Here is a 16,594-nt window from a genome sequence, read left to right on the forward strand (position 1 = left end):
TGTGATTTATCACTTTAATTTTCAGGGTTTTTTCCTGGTCCTGCTTGCTGTCCTTAGGGAAGCGTTCAATCTGGGCCTAGCAGCAGTCAGTCTGGAAAGAGCCAGCCTAGAACAAGGTGGGGTGAGTTGTGTGTCACTCTATTAAGGAGCAGCCTGCTTTGTCTCTCTCTGGTTTTTGTTACTTTTTGTTATCGTTCTGGGTTCTAAGAATAAAAGTTGTGTTAGGTTGCAACCTTGCAGCAAGAGTATTTAAGATTTTTGCTTAACTTCTCTATTTGTATGCTGTGAATGTAACAGTCTCCAAGGGGTATATCACAAGATTTAAGCAAAGGATGGAGGTTCATTGGGCACCATGTAAGTCATGAAATTAGCAAATATACAACTTAGCTTCTATAAAAATGTGGGGAAAAACCTACTTTTACAATACATATTTCAGATATGTGCTTAATGCATGTTCCTCAGTGTAATGTACAAAATGTTTACAGAGAGAACATGCCCACTAAGATTCTAAATCCATCCCTTCTAAACAGTTGTCACTCACGCAGTCTGGAATACGGTCATCTCTGAGAATGGTCTTTGCTTGAACATCAAGGCTGAGATTTGCAAAGTCCCGTCAGGGATTTGGCTGCCCAGATCAACTGGCATCCAAATTGTCCTTTCACAACCTTAACCTGGAGGCTGCTCTAATCTGCATCAGCTGGTTATGATGCCCAAGGATCAGTTTGCCATCTGGGGATACCCCAAGTGCAGCATGCTTCAGCCACATCACATGACAAGGGCTGTTGGCTGCAAGGGCTGGATCTGCTGCCTTTACACCCACTGGCATGTGCAGCCAGTCCCTGCTCCCTTTGTGTCAAGAGGGCAGCAAAAGGAACCAGAGTGGAGGCCAGGGTCTAACCCTTCTCTCATTGATACCTAGCTCCAGGGAAAGTTGAATGTGGTACAAACACCTCAAATGACCTAGTTAGTCCACTGGGAATTAAGCACATGCTTAAAGAGAGGAAGGACGGTGCGGTTGTCAAGGTGCTAGCTAGACAGTCGGGGTCCTCTATTCAAACCCCTGCTCTGCCACGGCTCCATGTATGACCTAGGGCTGGTCACTTACATCCCAATGACTTTCAAGGCTTAGTCACCTTTGAAAGTGAGACTTTGCCTCTCAAGACACTTAAGACGCTTTTGAACTTGTCACCCCAAGTCTCTCTGGGCCTCCATTCCCCAGCTGGAAAATGGGGCAAATTCCTCCCTACTTTGCAGCGGGGTAGTGAGCAGGAGAGTAGGCTGTAAGGTGTGCAGTAAGGGCACTGACTTTCAATGGTATCTAGGCTCAGAAGAACTAGATTTCAAGGTATTTAGGTGCTTAAAGATGCAGCTAGGCGCCTAGGGATCTTCTGAAAATCAATGGGAGTTAGGCACCTAAGTCACTTGGGCATATATGAAAGACTGTTTCCCCCAGTCACACTTAACTGATACAGATTCTTTTTACCCTTCCTCTTCCCCTGTACACGTCTATTAAAAGCCAAGACAAAGACAAAGTTACTGTGATAGTTTTGATTGATTTCATTTCTACATTATGTTTTATGAAAACAAATTGAAACCGGTCTTAAAAAACAACAGGCTGCAGGACAAAGAGCCGTGTTTGCTGCAAAGGGCTAGTCATTTTAAAATAGATCAGAACTGGCTCCTGGGAAAGTTGCACTTGCTGCTGTGGTCAGTTTCAGCCCACTTCTTTTGACGCTTTTGTTTTGTTTGTTCAGCTAGCACAGCGCTTGGGCTGTTTGCTTTTTCAGTTCTCTCTCCCTGCTTTTGGTTACTAAGGCAATGTAAATTGCTCCCCGCGATTCATCTGTAGCCAGTGGCTGGTTAGAGTAAAACTGAAGCAGAACGATCCATGAAATAACTGCAGAAACTGGAATTTACTGTTCAGCAATGTGAAACAAACTAAATGTTGTGGCACAAACCAGAGACATTGAGAAATTATATCAGTTACTAAATATCCAATATGCAGCGTGGCTTAGTAGATAGAGCACTGGTTGGTGACTTGGGTTCTAATCTCAGCTCAGCTGCTGGGTAATCTTGGGTAATTCATTGTGCCTCTCTGTGCCTCAGTTTCCCCATCTGTAAAATGGGGATAGCATTACTGACCTCCTTTGTAAAGCACATTGGGATCTACTCATGATGAGTTTAGAATTATTATTAGGAATAAGGAGCTAAACAACATGGACAGGTATCAAAGCCACACCAATCAGGGGATTAATCATGGTATATTGTGCTGCATGAAGTATTTGCAGTACCCCCAGGATGGCCCTTACTGCCCCTCAAACTCTGGGCTAACAAGGCCAGATCCTGTGTTCCTTGTGCATCCAGCACTATTCCGCTTGAATCAATGGGAAGTTGGGGTGTGCTAGAATGCTGGATCAGAAACAGTACAGTTTGGAGGCAGGTGACAAAGGTTGAGCTGTTCTGGACTCTGGAAATCCAGCCACAGGGATTTCCTGGTCTCATTTCTCAAGTGAGTCACACTGTGAGCATTCAGGATTCCCTTAAAGACCTCTGAGGGCCAGATTCTCAAATAGTGTAAATCAGCGTCAGTTCATTGGCTTCAGTGGAGCTGAGAATCTGGTCCCAACTTACTGCTCACTATCATGTTGTCAACAAGTAAGGTGCAGTGGTGGATAAATTACTGAGGCAACAGGGAGATAAATTACCCCCTAAAAGCCATTTCTCAAGCGTTCATCACCCCCGGTTTGGGCCACACTTTCAGAACAGCCCAGCTCCCATTTAAGGTATTTCTACATTGCAGCTGGGAGAGTAGCTGACCAAGATAGCGCACTGAAAGATAGCAGTGTGGCCACGGTAGCTACCCTCCTGAATGCAATTATAGGACTCCTCGTTGTTTTTGCTGACCTCCTGGACACGTTCTTGCACAGCTGGCCTGAGCCACCACGCTTGCTGCTGTGGCCACACTGCTATTTTCACCACACTAGTTCGAGCAGAGCTAGTGCATGCCTGTCTACCCGGGCTGGGAACGACCCTTAACCACCCAAATAAGGGCCAGGTGTTTACAAGTTCTTGGAGCATTAGATGCTCATTGGATGCTGATCTCCTGTGAATCCATCTGGGTGCTGAGCCCTGTTGAAAATTGTGCCATTAGTTAGATGTCTAAGTAGGAGCTGGGATCTTTAAAAATCTGGCCCCAGTTGTGGGGGCTGATCCCTTGAGAAAATCATTTGCAATAGGCAGCAGGTACAATGCTATAAATTGCCCCTTTAACCAGAGTTGCATGCAGTAGTCTCAAAACTAGGTTGATTGGGCAACAAAATGGCAGACAAAATTCAATGTTGATAAATGCAAAATAATGCACATTGGAAAACATAATCCCAAATGAACATATAAAATGATGGGATCTAAATTAGCTGTTACCACTCCAGAAAGAGATCTTGGAATCATTGTGGATAGCTCTCTGAAAAATATCCACTCCAGATGCAGCGGCAGTCAAAAAAGCCAACAGAATGTTGGAGATCATTAAGAAAGGGATAGATAAGACAGAAAATATCATATTGCCTTGATATAAATCCTATGGTATGCCCACATCTTGAATACTGTGTGCAGATGTGGTCACCCCCTCTCAGAAAAGATATATATGAATTGGAAAAGGTTCAGAAAAAGGCAACAAAAATTATTAGGGGTATGGAATGGTTTCTGCATGAGAAGAGATTAATAAGACTGGGACTTTTCAGCTTGAAAAAGAGGCGACTAAGTGGGGGGGATATGATTGAGGTCTATAAAATCATGACTGGTTCAGAGAAAGTAAACAAGGAAGTGTTATTTACTCCTTCTCACAACACAAGAACTAGGGGGTACCAAATGAAATTAAGAGACAGCAGGTTTAAAACAAACAAAAGGAAGTATTTCTTCACACAATGCACAGTCAACCTTTGGAACTCCTTGCCAGAGGATGTTGTGAAGGCCAAGACTATAACAGGGTTCAAAAAAGAACTAGATAAGCTCACGGAGGATAGGTCCATCAATGGCTATTAGTCAGGATGGGCAGGGATGGTGTCCCTAACCTGTTTGCCAGAAGCTGGGAATGGGCGACAGGGAAATGATCACTTGATGATTACCTATTCTGTTCATTCCCTCTGGGGTATCTGGCATTGGTCACTGTCAGAAGACAGGGTACTGGGCTAGATGGACCTTTGGTCTGACGAAGTATGGCTGTTCTTATGTTCTTACATCAGAAAGTCCAGCTACCTGCTGTCTCTGCACTAGGCGTTGTTCTGTGTTGAACTATCTCTTTCATATTCTACATTGTGCTACGTCCTGGTGGTTTGTTTGTTATTCTGAATCGTTACACTATATCCTAGCAGCAGCCCTATTAATAGCTGGGCTCATTTCTCACAAAATCACAAAAACTGAAAACAGCTCTACCAGTTCCTTCTCTCTGTCCCTATTGAACATTTATTCCTTCCCACACACCTGTAATGCAGCAGCTCTTCCATAGAGAAGAGTGCTGTATTCAGCCAGGCTCAGTGCTTGGAACTGCTATTACATCTGATGGCTGCACACACTATCTCTATCACTCATCATTTGCGTTATCGCACAGGGCAAACTTCTGCCTCAAATAAGCAGGTGAAACTCCCCTGGGAATCTCTGGGCAAATTCCCCTGGGATGTAACCAGTGATGTAAATGACACGGCAGAGGCCTGGGTAGTCCATCAGTTGTAAAGGCACAACTCTCATTGAAGTGGTAGGATAATCTAGCTCTGGGTATAACTAAATTGGTGAGAAAATGGCTGTAAGTGGTGACAAAAAACTTTAATCTAATTTAATTCTCTGGGTCTTCAAAACCAGTGAATTTAGGATGCAGGCAGTTCCGATGCCCCTGTAGTTGTGCCAAGGCTGGATTTGCCCTTTTCTGTCTGTTCTGGAAATTGAGTAAAAGAGTAAAAGCAGCTGACTCAGAGCAGTCAGTGGGTGCATTTAAAAACTGTCTGAGTTCTAAGCTCATTTTTTCAGCAAGGTCCTGAACTTTTAAAGCAAGATTCCCAATTTGGTGTCTGTGCTAACGATGTGCGCTGTTTGCACAGAGGGACTGTAAATAAAGCTTAACAATCTGTTTGAAAATGAAACTGACAGTTCTGTCCAGCTCTATCAAAGTCTGGCTATTTGACCTGGCATGGAAGCATCTGATGTTACTCAATTTTGTCTAACCATTTGTGCCCTACCTGCCTGGGTCTAAAATCCCTTTAGATTGCCACCTTCACATCGGGTCAGTGTTTGGATGGGAAACATCCTCTAGTACAGGATGTAGTGTCACCTGCTATGTCCTATCACCCTGCATCAGCCCCAAATGCCCATCCTGGTGATGATATGGGGCATTCATAACTTCTAGGCTAGTGTGGGGAATGAGGTTGAGAAGGGGCCAGTTAAGAGGATAGGCCACAGCTGAGGGGAATTAGGTGGCCTAAGTAACCTGTGAAGGATGCTGGAGCCCAGCTGAGCAGGAGCACACAGGGCTGGTATAAAGCCAGGAAGCTGGCAGCAGAGAAGCAGTGCAGTGAGGAAGGCTGTAGTCATTCTCTGGGTATTAGAGGGGGAAAGGCGGAAACCCAGTGGCAGAGAAGCCCTGGGCATCCAAACCCTGAAGCAAGGGTTTACCAAGGAGGGTGGTGGAATGGTGGTGCAGCAACAGAGACAAAGGTGGAAAAGGCTAAGGGAAGACCCTAACAAATTTGGAGGTTGCAGGTTTTGCCTGCTGATTTGAGGGTCCCTGAGTTGGAACCAGGAGTAGAGGACTGGCCCGGGTTCCCCTACCAGCCACAGGGGAAGTGTCACAGTCACGGCAGTGGGCTTGGAGACTCCCTGAGACAATTTGTCCTGTGGGACTTTGATACCCTGGCAGGGGGAAAACACCCAGTGACCTGGCCAAGGCCTGAAGAGGGAGCAGCCAAGCCAGGAAGAGGAAAGGGGCAGAGTCCCAGAGAGCGAGTGGGGCTGTGGCAAGAACGAGATGACAGAAGGGGGCATCGGAGCCGGAAGTAGGTTATCCCACGAGCAGCCAGGAGGAGGAACCCTAGGGGTGAGTGAACCCTGTGACAAGGCGTTATGGTGGGGGAAGTGACATGTTTGAGATGAGATGTAAACCCAGTGCCCCACGAACCTGCAGGCACATCGCTAATGACCCCATGTGGCTTTTTTGCAAGAATGGAGATGTCAACCCAGAATATGGGTTCAGAGAAGTGAGCATGGAAGTGGTTGTATTTCAAGGAAACTCACATCACATCATAGCACATTACAAACATGAGACTTTCTGTATTTCTCTCTGTTTCTCTTTCATTCTTTTCTCTTGTTTTACAAAATATAAACCACTTTTGTGAGACTACATCAGTCACCGAGCAGCGTTTCTGTTGTACGGCAGAGTCGCATATTCCGTCTGAAATAGAACAAGGGAAAAGCCAATATAATTATTAATTCTTTGTATTAGAGCAGCACTTAGAAGCCCCAGTGGAGACCGAGGACCTGTTGTGCTGGGCTTTCCGCACACATGCAAAGAGACAGTCCCTACCCCGAAGGGTTTATTGTCAAGATACACAAGGTCACAAAGTGGGGGAGGGGAGACAGAAGCACCATGAGCTAAAGGTTGCCCAGCAGGTCAGTGGCTGGACCAGGAAAAAAAAAATCCTGACTCCCAGTCCAGTATCCTCTGCTAGTCCACGCTGCCGCCCGTACGGTAATATGCCTAATGAGACTCTACCATCTCATGCATTTAATTAACTGTCCTTCCAGAATGCCATAGCCAGACAGGGTGGGTGAGTTGTTCCTTTCCAATAATAAGAAAGGAACAATAAATAAAGAGAAAGAAATAATAAGTTGTTCCTTTCCAGCAGTTGTTCCTTTCCAATAAACCTACACAACACTTCCACTAGCAGGGCAGAGAGGAATAAATTCAAATAAGACTTCAGGAGGCAATGTGTAGATACTAGGGTAGGAAATTGGCCAGGACGCTGTCTCTAGCCACCTGTTGTTAATACTGTACCTTTCTGATGTGCCAAAAGCTAAAAAAAAAAAAAAAAAAGCTGTGTACCTGTGGGATCTGCCTCATAGGTATTGGATTCCCTCTTTGCACAGCTCTCCCTGGTGGATGAAACAGACAAAGGGACAGTTATAGGGATGTGTGATGAGTGGCTGCTTCATAGCAGTCAGAGTTATGACTGAGTTACCTATGATGGGGCACTTCCTCCAAAGCAAGATCAACAGCTGGATGAGGAGAAGGATGAAAATACAGGGCAGCCCAGCGTAGAACACAATCCTACAGTCTCCAGCGTCTTGTCTCTCTGCAGAGTATAGAAAACTCCCATCAAAACAAACGGGCCCTGATCTGTACCTCCGACATAACATCATGGACAAAGGGAGGTCCTTTCCCCAAAGCTCCACACCCATTACTCTGTGCTCTGTAGCATGCTGCCCTTCTGTATGTGCAAAGGATAGGGTAAAGGGGCCGTGCAAAATGATGTGCCATGGGTATTCTGTTTCTCCTCTCTCCCTTCCTCCCTCAATAATTCCTCTAAAGGCGGGCTCTTTGAGCTTCCTGGTCAGATTCCAGGTGGTTCCTTTTTTCCCCAGCACAGGTTTGTGGCAAATACCGAGGCAATTAGGAAATTAAATGGTCATTCAGCAGGCTGGGCACACCCGTCTGTGTCACCTGGAATTTGTTTGGTGGTTGAAGGGCTCGACTACACTTAAAAGCTTTGCCACTGGAACATTTCTGGCGTAACTCCTCCTGGCTCAGGAACAGAAATAAGCTGTGCTGGTGTAAGGCACCTTTATCCCAGTATAACTGCGTCCACACTAAGGCTTTTACTGGCATAGCCATGTTGGCATGGGTGCCCTCTAGCTCCCCCTTGGCCACTCCAGGATAGTTCCCTACGTTCTATTCACTAGTGCTTTGTCCAGTCCTATTTACAGGGGCTTCCCGCCCTGTCTCTGGGCATCTGTTCCATTACTGGTTAGATTTCGCTGTCAGGAAGCTATTCCTGACATTCATCCTGCTGTTCCCTTTGTTGATTTCCTTCCTGCTGCTCCTAATTATTCTCCTTTGGCTCACCCCAAGTGACCCTTCTGTATCCTTGCTGTGATCACATGGAGCGGGAGGTTCAAGCTGCTTGACCAGAGGGATGTTGATTAATCACAGTTTACTCACACGATTAACTCAAAACAATTGCGATTAAAAAAATTAATCGCAATTAATTGCAGTTTTAATTGCACTGTTAAACAATAGAATACCAATGGAAATTTATTAAATATTTTAAATATTTTTCTACATTTTCAAATATACTGATTTCAATTACAACACCATACAAGGTGTGCAGAACTCACACATATAATTTTTATTACCAATAGTTGCACTGTAAAAATGATGAGACACTATTTCAATTAATGTCATACGAGTACTGTAGTGTAATCTCTTTATTGTGAAAGTGCAACTTACAAATATAGATATTTTTTTGTTACATAACTGCACTCAAAAACAAAACAATGTAAAACTTTAGAGCCTACAAGTCCACTCAGTCCTACTTCTTGTTTAGCTAATCGCTAAGACAAACAAGTTTGTTTACATTTACAGGAGATACTGCTGCCCGCTTCTTATTTACAACGTCACCTGAAAGTGAGAACGCATTCGCATGGCACTGTTGTAGCCGGCATTGCAAGGTATTTATGTGCCAGATATGCTAAACAGCCATATGCCCCTTCATGCTTCAGCCACTATTCCAGAGGACATGCTTTCATGCTGATGATGCTCGTTAAAAAAATAATGCATTAATTAAATTTGTGTCTCAACTCCTTGTCGGGGGAGGGAGAATTGTATGTCTCCTGCTCTGTTTTACCCGCATTCTGCCATATATTTCCTGTAGTAGCAGTCTCGGATGATGACCCAGCACACATTGTTCATTTTAAGAACACTTACACTGCAGATCTGACAAAACAAAAGAAGGTACCAATGTGAGATTTCTAAAGATAGCTACAGCACTCGACCCAAGGTTTAAGAATCTGAAGTGCCTTCCAACATCTGAGAGGGATGAGGTGTGGAGCATCCTTTCAGAAGTCTTTAAAAAAGAATCACTCTGATGTGGAAACTACAGAACCCGAACTACCAAAAAAGAAAATCAACCTTGTGCTGGTGGCATCTGACTCAGATGATGAAAATGAACATGTGTTGGTCCACACTGCTTTGGATTGTTATCGAGCAGAACCCATCATCAGCATGGATGCACGTCCTCTGGAATGGTGGTTGAAGCATGAAGGGACATCTGAATCTCTAGTGCATTTGGGACGTAAATATCTGCAACACCAGCTACAGCAGTGCCATGCGAACACCTGTTCTCACTTTCAGGTGACATTGTAAACAAAAAACGGGAAGCATTATCTCCTGTAAATGTAAACAGACTTGTTTGTCTGGACGATTGACTGAACAAGAAGTAGGGCTGAGTGGGCTTGTAGGCGCTAAAGTTTTACATTGTTTGGTTGTTGAATGCAGTTATTTTTGTACATAATTCTACCTTTGTAAGTTCAACTTTCATGATAAAGAGATTGCACTAGAATACTTGTATTAGGGGAATTGAAAAATATTATTTCCTTTGGGTTTTTTACCATGCAAATATTTGTAATAAAAAATAAATATGAAGTGAGCACTGTACACTTTGCATTCTGTGCTATAATTGAAATCAATATATTTGAAAATGTAGAAAACATCCACAAATATTTAAATAATTGGTGTTCTATTATTGTTTAGCAACACGATTATTTCTGATCAATTTTTTTAATCGCTTGACAGCTAAACCAGAAACCCATTTCTTACCACCGAGCATCAAAAAAAAAAAAGGGCTTTCAGAAGGGCTGGGGATGGGGAAGGTGGGTGATGGGGGAAGTGACTGTAACTGCCCCACAACTCAAGCACCCTCTCAGTGGTTACCCAAACCTCTCCTCGCTCCCATTAGATATCATTCACCTGAGCCATCCTGTCTGATTCTCTCTATTCCTCCAGCCTGCAGTAGATGTCGCTGACCCACGGTGAGGGATGTAGCATAAATGCCCAGGTAGGCAGGTTAGAGTGGATGATACAATACTGGACCTGTTTCCATGGAGACTGTAGCATTGATGCTTCTCTCCGTGCTGCTCTCCTTGGCCGTACAAGTGCAGATCGTCTCCTGGTTCCACGTCTCAGAAGGGATTGTCGTTAGGCTCCAAACACTAAAGACCCCGTTCCCGTCTATGGCTCCAGCATCCATCTGACCCTCAGACACCTGCTCCCCAGTGTCCCAGAGAACAGCACTCCAGGGAGGAATGAAATCAGAGAGCAGGCAAAGCAGAGGAATGACAGGGGAGAGCTCAGCATCCTCCGGGGCTGAGGGCACCAGAATGGAAAGTCTTGGCTGGGAGGCATCTAAAAGAGAGTTGAGTCACCGAAAATAGAGATTTGGAAAGATCTGTTAGCGGTAGCTCAGCTAGTCCATACCCAGCTCCTGCTCCTGCCCCTGCCCCTGCCCCAGCCAGTGCAGCATGTTTTAAATATCTAATGCTTTGTTTATTCCACTTTTCAATGTCTTATACTCCAGGGCATCCACCTTGGGAGACTCCACTGATCCATCGCTGCTCAGAAGTTTGTCCTGATATGATCTTTGTGGATTATTTACTGAGTGCCGACAGCATGTTCGGTTCAGTATGAAATTCAAAGGAAGAGCTGGTCAGTCTGGTGGTGAGGACACGAGACTGGGAGTCAGGAGGCCTGAGATCCATTCCCAGCTCCGTCTCTGACTTGCTGTGTGACCTCGGAGATGAGTTCACTTCCCGACTCAATGCCTCAGTTTCCCCAACTGTAAACTTAGTGAAATGATACTTAGTCACCTTTGCAAGGTGTTTTGAGATCTAGCTGTGAAAATCCTGATAGAGGAACCATTCTTACTTACACATAACTGTCAGGCTAAATTTTCCTATTACGTTCATCCTATTAGTGTGAGTTACAGCCTCTATTAGTGCCTGTAATAATTCCTTGCCTTCCTTTTTATTTTGCACTCTTTGGTCTATTTGCACATAGTGTGGATCAAAACTATATAGATATTATTCGTTATAATTGAATTATTCTGTGCAGTTCATGCTGAGCTGCTGGAGACAATGAATAGTCCCCTGTATGAACAGGTGGGCGCAATCATTTAATAAAGCTTGGTGGATGCCTGGAAAAGAACTTGAGTAAAATTAAAGTCGTATAAGGTTAGCAGGGCAGCTGAAACATGCCCAGTGTTCTAGGCTCAGGCAGTTTCTGCAGGAATCATCACAAGTATGAATATCAAATCTGAATACTAATGTAACATCCCACCCCAGAAGGCAGGGAAATAACACCTAGCACTGATACGGTGCTTTTTATCTATAGATCTCAAAGTGCTTTTACACAGGACAGTCATTATCCCCATTACACAGATGAGGAATCTGAGATGCAGAGAAATTAAAGGTCAGATTTTCCAAAATGTCCCTGATTTTCAAAAGCTAGGTTTTAACTGGAGCATTTTAAAAATCTGGTAATTTCTTTGGTCACTGAAACGGGAACTGCTGGGTGCTGACTTCTTTTGAAAATCTTGCCTCAGTGCCCAGTGATTAAGGAACAGAGCCCAGGTCTCCTGATTTCCACCCCAATGCCCTGGCTTACTGCCTGGACCATATTGCCTCTTTGCACAAATACCAATAGCTTAGAGCTGAAACAGGGAAGATTGGTCACAATCTTGCTAAAAAAGAGGATGATTTTTTCACATCTCCTAGCATTGGGATATCATTGTTCTGGGCCATTAGAAACTCACCTGTGACAATTAGTCTGGTCCCATTTCCGAAGTTGGGTTGTAGATACATAAAGGAAACGAGGCCACAGTAATAAACCCCGGAGTCATCTCTTTGTACGTTACGGATAATTAGAGAAAACGTGTTTGCCTCAGTGTTCACTTCACTTGAGTATTTTCCATCTGACGATGCAAACTCAGAACTCCGGTAAATCCACTGGAAACTTCCACTCTGTTCCTTGTACCACATTACACTCACTTCATCTTCTAATGTTTTACAGTGCAGCTGTGCAGTGTCCCCAGATTTCAGCCATACCTGGGCTGGGCTTTGCAGGATTTGTATCTCTTTTTCCGAGACAGTCACTGTACAGGGGAAGAAAGACGTGTGTTAATACAGTGAGCACTGGACAAGCCTGGGCTTTTGCAATATGCTATATAGAGCAGAGGGTCCAAGAATAACACAAAGCACATATTTGTTAAAGATTTATTTAAATTTTTCTCTATTTCTAGCCATGTATTTTGTTAGGATTCATGTAGCCTGTGTGGGAATTAATGCAACGTAACAACAAAAATCAACCTCAGAGTTCAGACTTCCAGTGCCCTGCCCTAAACCCCAGACTACAAATGCCCACTCATGCTTACCCAAATCAATGATAAAAGACCTTCCTTTGACTAAATTTTACATGGGAGAGTCATTTATTAACTTAGCCATTTGTGTTTCAAATTCTATTTTTGATCATTCTGCAGAAAAATACATCAGCCTGTGTGTAATACATCAGCATAGGAAAAAAAAAGTAGATCCAGGACATTATCCAGAACCAGAAACTATTTTCAAGGGGTTTGTGCCTGGTATTCTGATTGTTTTAAAACAGAATATTTCCTCACCTCTCAAGATTCCAGTTGATGAACTGAAAGATGTGAATATCTCTCTCCCAAGTTGATATTAGCATCTCTTGGAATTGCAGAAGATCCTTGTGCAGAAAGTTAATTGTTTTTAAAGTGGTAGAAAACAAGCGTGAAATAAATCAGGCTAAAATACTTACTTTGCAGGTAGATTAGAATCACCCCAACTGTCTGGTGGGACATCTTGTGCCTTTCTTCAGTAATGAATAGGTGATGCTGTGAGACAGACAGACGCCTGCTAGATAATGGATCTCTTGATGAAAGACTCTGTCACGTGTAGAGGAAAATGTTCTATTTCCTCTTCTAGATCTGTGGGGCAACATGCATGACAGAAAAGGAGGGCCAGGACGTACTGAGAACCCCGTTCAAAATCTTACTCTGAGAGCCAGCAGAGCAAACCGGGGGAAGAATGTTCCTTTGCCTCCAAAATCTATTAAAGAAGAAATTCAAGTTTAGACTGGGTAACAGCATGGTGTGCGTGTCTAGTGCAATCTGCTGTGTTCTGATTGGATGTCCATAACAAGACCCTCTTCTGACTGTAATTCTGTGTTTCACGGGTGATTAAGGTCAGATGGGATTAGCATCAATATCACAGTGGTGTATGAAAATTGTGATTTATCCCTTTAAATTTCAGGGGGTTTCCTGGTCCTGCTCCCTATCTGTAGGGAAGCATGCAATCGGAGCCTAGCAACTCTCAGTCCAGAAAGAACCAGCCTAGAAAAAGATGAGGTGAGTTTTGCTTCTCTGCCTAACAGAGCAGCCTGCTTTGTCTCTCTCTGGTTTTGGTTACTGTGTGTTATCGTTCAGGCTTCTAAGAATAAAAGTCATGTTAAGCTGCAACCCTCTAGCAAGAGTATTTCATGTTTATTTAACATCTCTGTTTGTTATGTCCACATCATACAATCGCCAAGAGGCATATCACATGGAGGTCAAAGTTTCGCAAAGATTTTAGCAAAGGATGGAAGAAACCAGCAAACAGGCTCATTGGGCACCATGGAAGTGGGAAAATTAGCAAAAACTTTGTATGGGAGTTTAGTTATAACTATAGATAAAGGAAAGGGCTGGGAATGGGGCCCACTGGGAAAGCAATGGATGGGGCTAGAATATAAAAGTGTGGTGAAGTGACACCATGTAGGACAATTCGGGGCAAAAAGTGTTTTAGGACACTTTTATATCTGATATACGCAGAATGCATGTTCCTTAGCGTAATGTGCAAAATTGTTTACCAAGGGAGAAAAGTGAAATGCTCACTAGGAGATTCCAAATCCATCCCCTCTAAACAGTTTTCACCAACCAACGAACCAAATTTGGTGGTGAATCCTGGTCTCGTGCCACCTGAGGCACATTGCACATGTGCTAAGAAAACCCACGCAGGCTGGAATATGACCATCTCTGCGGATCGGCTGTACTTGGACATTAAGGCTGAGATCTGCAAAGCCCCATCAAGGGATTTGGTTGCCAAATTCACGTTAACTGAACATCCAAATTGCCCTTTCAAACCTTAGCCTCAATAAAACCCTACGGCAAATCAGGGCCAGATCCTCAGCTAAACCCACTCTCCTGTTATCCCAGGTTGATCTTCTAGCCATATATAAGCTGGCCCAGCCTGGAGGCTGCTCTAAACTACACCAGGCAGTAATGACTCCCAAGGATCCATTTGCCAGCTGCGGGTAATACAAGTGCAGCATGCTCCGGCCACACCCCACATAACAAGGGCTGTTGGGCTGCAAGGGCTGGCTCTGCTGTCTTTACACCCCCGGCACATGCAGCCAGTTCCTGCTCCCTTCGTGTCACGGGAGCAGCACTAAGGGACCAGGATGTAGGTCAGGTTCTGACCCGTGTCTCATTGAGACCTAGCTCCAGGGGAAGTTGAATGTGGTCCAAACACCTCTCCTGGCCTAACTATTTCACTGGGACTTCAGCACATGCTTGAAGACAGGAAGGAAGGTACAGTTGTCAAGGTGCTAACTAGGCATTCAGGGGTCCTCCGTTTAAATCCCTGCTCTGCCCCAGGCTCTATGTGTGACCTAGGGCTGGTCACTTACATCCCAGTGACTTTCAAAGGATTTAAGAGCTTTAGTCCCTGTTGAAAGTGGGGCTTTGCCTCCCAAGTCACTTGGGGCTTTTGAACATGTTACCCCAAGTCTCTTTGGGCCTCCACTCCCCAGCAGTAAAATGGGGACAATTCCTCCCTACTCTGCAGCAGGGTGGTGAGGATAAATAAGTACAGAGCTAGATTAAAAGAGCTTTGCTGAACTGGGGGGGCCTAGTGCCATAGATGTGCATGGTACAGGTACATTGTCGTTATGCCCTATGTAAAGGTCCTGTATATCAGGGCAATCAACTCAACTAGAATTCAGGCTATGATTTCGGCATGGTATTCATGGGATCCACAAATCTGAGGAAACTCCATGACCCCGTGCAGTGGCGGCTCCTGGCCAGCAAGGCTGGGCCAGGCTCCTACCAATGGACATTGTGACCTGGCTGGCCCACATGGTCTCAGCCTCACTCAGCTTTGGCATATCTGCCCCTCGGTTTTCTTCTAAAAAGCAGGGGACGCACCAAACCTGAGTGGCACTGTGAGCATATGGGCCAGGTCGCAATGCTCGGAGCTGGACCCAGCCCCCTGGGACAGGAGGTGCCACTGCAGGGTGAGTGTAGGGTGGTCTCGCTCTCCAACCCCCCCATCTTTCCCCTGCTCCCTCTCTTTCTTATGGCTGTTTTCCTGTAATTATGACAAATTTTCATGATAAAACCATAGCCTTAACTGTAATTGTTAAAGAAATTTAGCCAAATTGTGATGGAAGCATCTAAATCACTTAGGAGCCTAAGTCTTATTTTCAAAAGTGGTTTAGGTACTTGGAAGACTAAGTACCATTGATTTATTTTTCAGCGGTATCTAGGGCTCTCAGAACTACATTTTCAAAGGTATTTAGGTGCTTAAAGATCCAGGTAGGCGACTAGCAGGGTTTTCAGAATCAGTGGGAGTTAGATGCCTAAGTCATTTAGGCATGTTTGAAAATTTATCCTAAAGACTATTGCCCCCAGTCACACACAACGGATATACATTCATTTTGCATTTAATCTTCTCCAGTGCAAGTCTATTAAAATCCAAGACAACGAAAAAACTGTGTAATTGTTTTGATTGATATTTATTTCTACATTGTTTTATAAGAAAGCAAATTGCAACTGGTCTTAAAAAAACCACAGACTACAGGACAAAGAGCCGTGTTTGCTGCAAAGGAGCAATGGTTTAAAAAAAGATCAAAACCTGTTTGCGCAGATAATTGCACTTGCTTTTGTGGTCAGTTTCTACCCACTTATTTTGACGCTTTTGTTTTGTTTGTTCACTGAGCAAAGAGCTGGGGCGGATTTCTTCTTTTCAGTTCTATCCCCCTGCTTTTGGTTACCAAGGAAGTGTAAACTGCTCCCCCCCACCCCAATTCCTCTGTAGCCAGTGGATGGTTAGAGCAAAAGTGAAGCAGAGCAGTCAAACTAACCACAAAAACTGAAATTTACCTTTCAGCAGTGTGAAACAAATGAAATGTCATGGCACAAACCAGAGATGTTGAGAAAATATGTCAGTCGCTAATTATCAACGAGGCAATGTTAATAATTAGCTCTATCCAGTAGGCAGTTTTGGACTGAGACTCGGGAGAGTTGTCTCTGTTGTGGGGTGATTCTGGGCAAGTCAATGGCTCTCTCTGTTTCCCCATCTGTACAATGGGGATGATGATATTAACCTCCTTTGTAAAGCACGTTGGATCTACTCATGATAAGATCGGAATTATTATGATTATAAATGAGGAGTGGAACAACTTGCTGCATGAAGTGTTTGCAGTGCACCCACAATGCCCCTTGGAGCCCCA

The 16,594-nt window shown here is 44.3% G+C and overlaps 2 protein-coding genes across 9 annotated transcripts in view; one reads left to right on the forward strand and one right to left on the reverse strand.

Moving 5' to 3' along the window:
* LOC119564214 overlaps positions 1-16,594 on the forward strand; it is a 34,395-nt gene that overhangs the window by 13,065 nt on the left and 4,736 nt on the right. For 3 of the 7 annotated variants that reach the window (XR_006287302.1, XR_006287304.1, XR_006287299.1), the window contains exons 2-3: positions 26-116; positions 10,614-13,454. The gene's annotated coding sequence lies outside the window, so the exon portion shown is untranslated. The remainder of the gene's footprint in view (positions 1-25; positions 117-10,613; positions 13,455-16,594) is intronic. The other 4 variants (XR_006287303.1, XR_006287305.1, XR_006287301.1 and 1 more) reach the window with 4 other exon arrangements.
* Positions 6,289-13,003, reverse strand: LOC119564057 (immunoglobulin gamma-1 heavy chain). Of its 2 annotated transcripts, XM_037882576.2 has the most exons (6): positions 12,866-13,001; positions 11,847-12,185; positions 10,130-10,441; positions 7,221-7,334; positions 7,085-7,134; positions 6,289-6,433 (listed from the first exon to the last, which is right to left on the reverse strand). In XM_037882576.2, the coding sequence occupies exons 1-6, from the start codon at positions 12,906-12,908 to the stop codon at positions 6,389-6,391; spliced, it is 903 nt and encodes a 300-aa protein (XP_037738504.1). In that variant the 5' UTR covers positions 12,909-13,001; the 3' UTR covers positions 6,289-6,388. The 2 variants fall into 2 exon arrangements, with proteins under 2 accessions (XP_037738504.1, XP_037738503.1); XM_037882575.2 differs by lacking the exon at positions 6,289-6,433 and having other exon boundaries at positions 6,445-7,134; positions 12,866-13,003.

The sequence above is a fragment of the Chelonia mydas genome, chromosome 24 (genome assembly GCF_015237465.2).
Source record: "Chelonia mydas isolate rCheMyd1 chromosome 24, rCheMyd1.pri.v2, whole genome shotgun sequence".
NCBI lineage: Eukaryota > Metazoa > Chordata > Testudines > Cheloniidae > Chelonia > Chelonia mydas.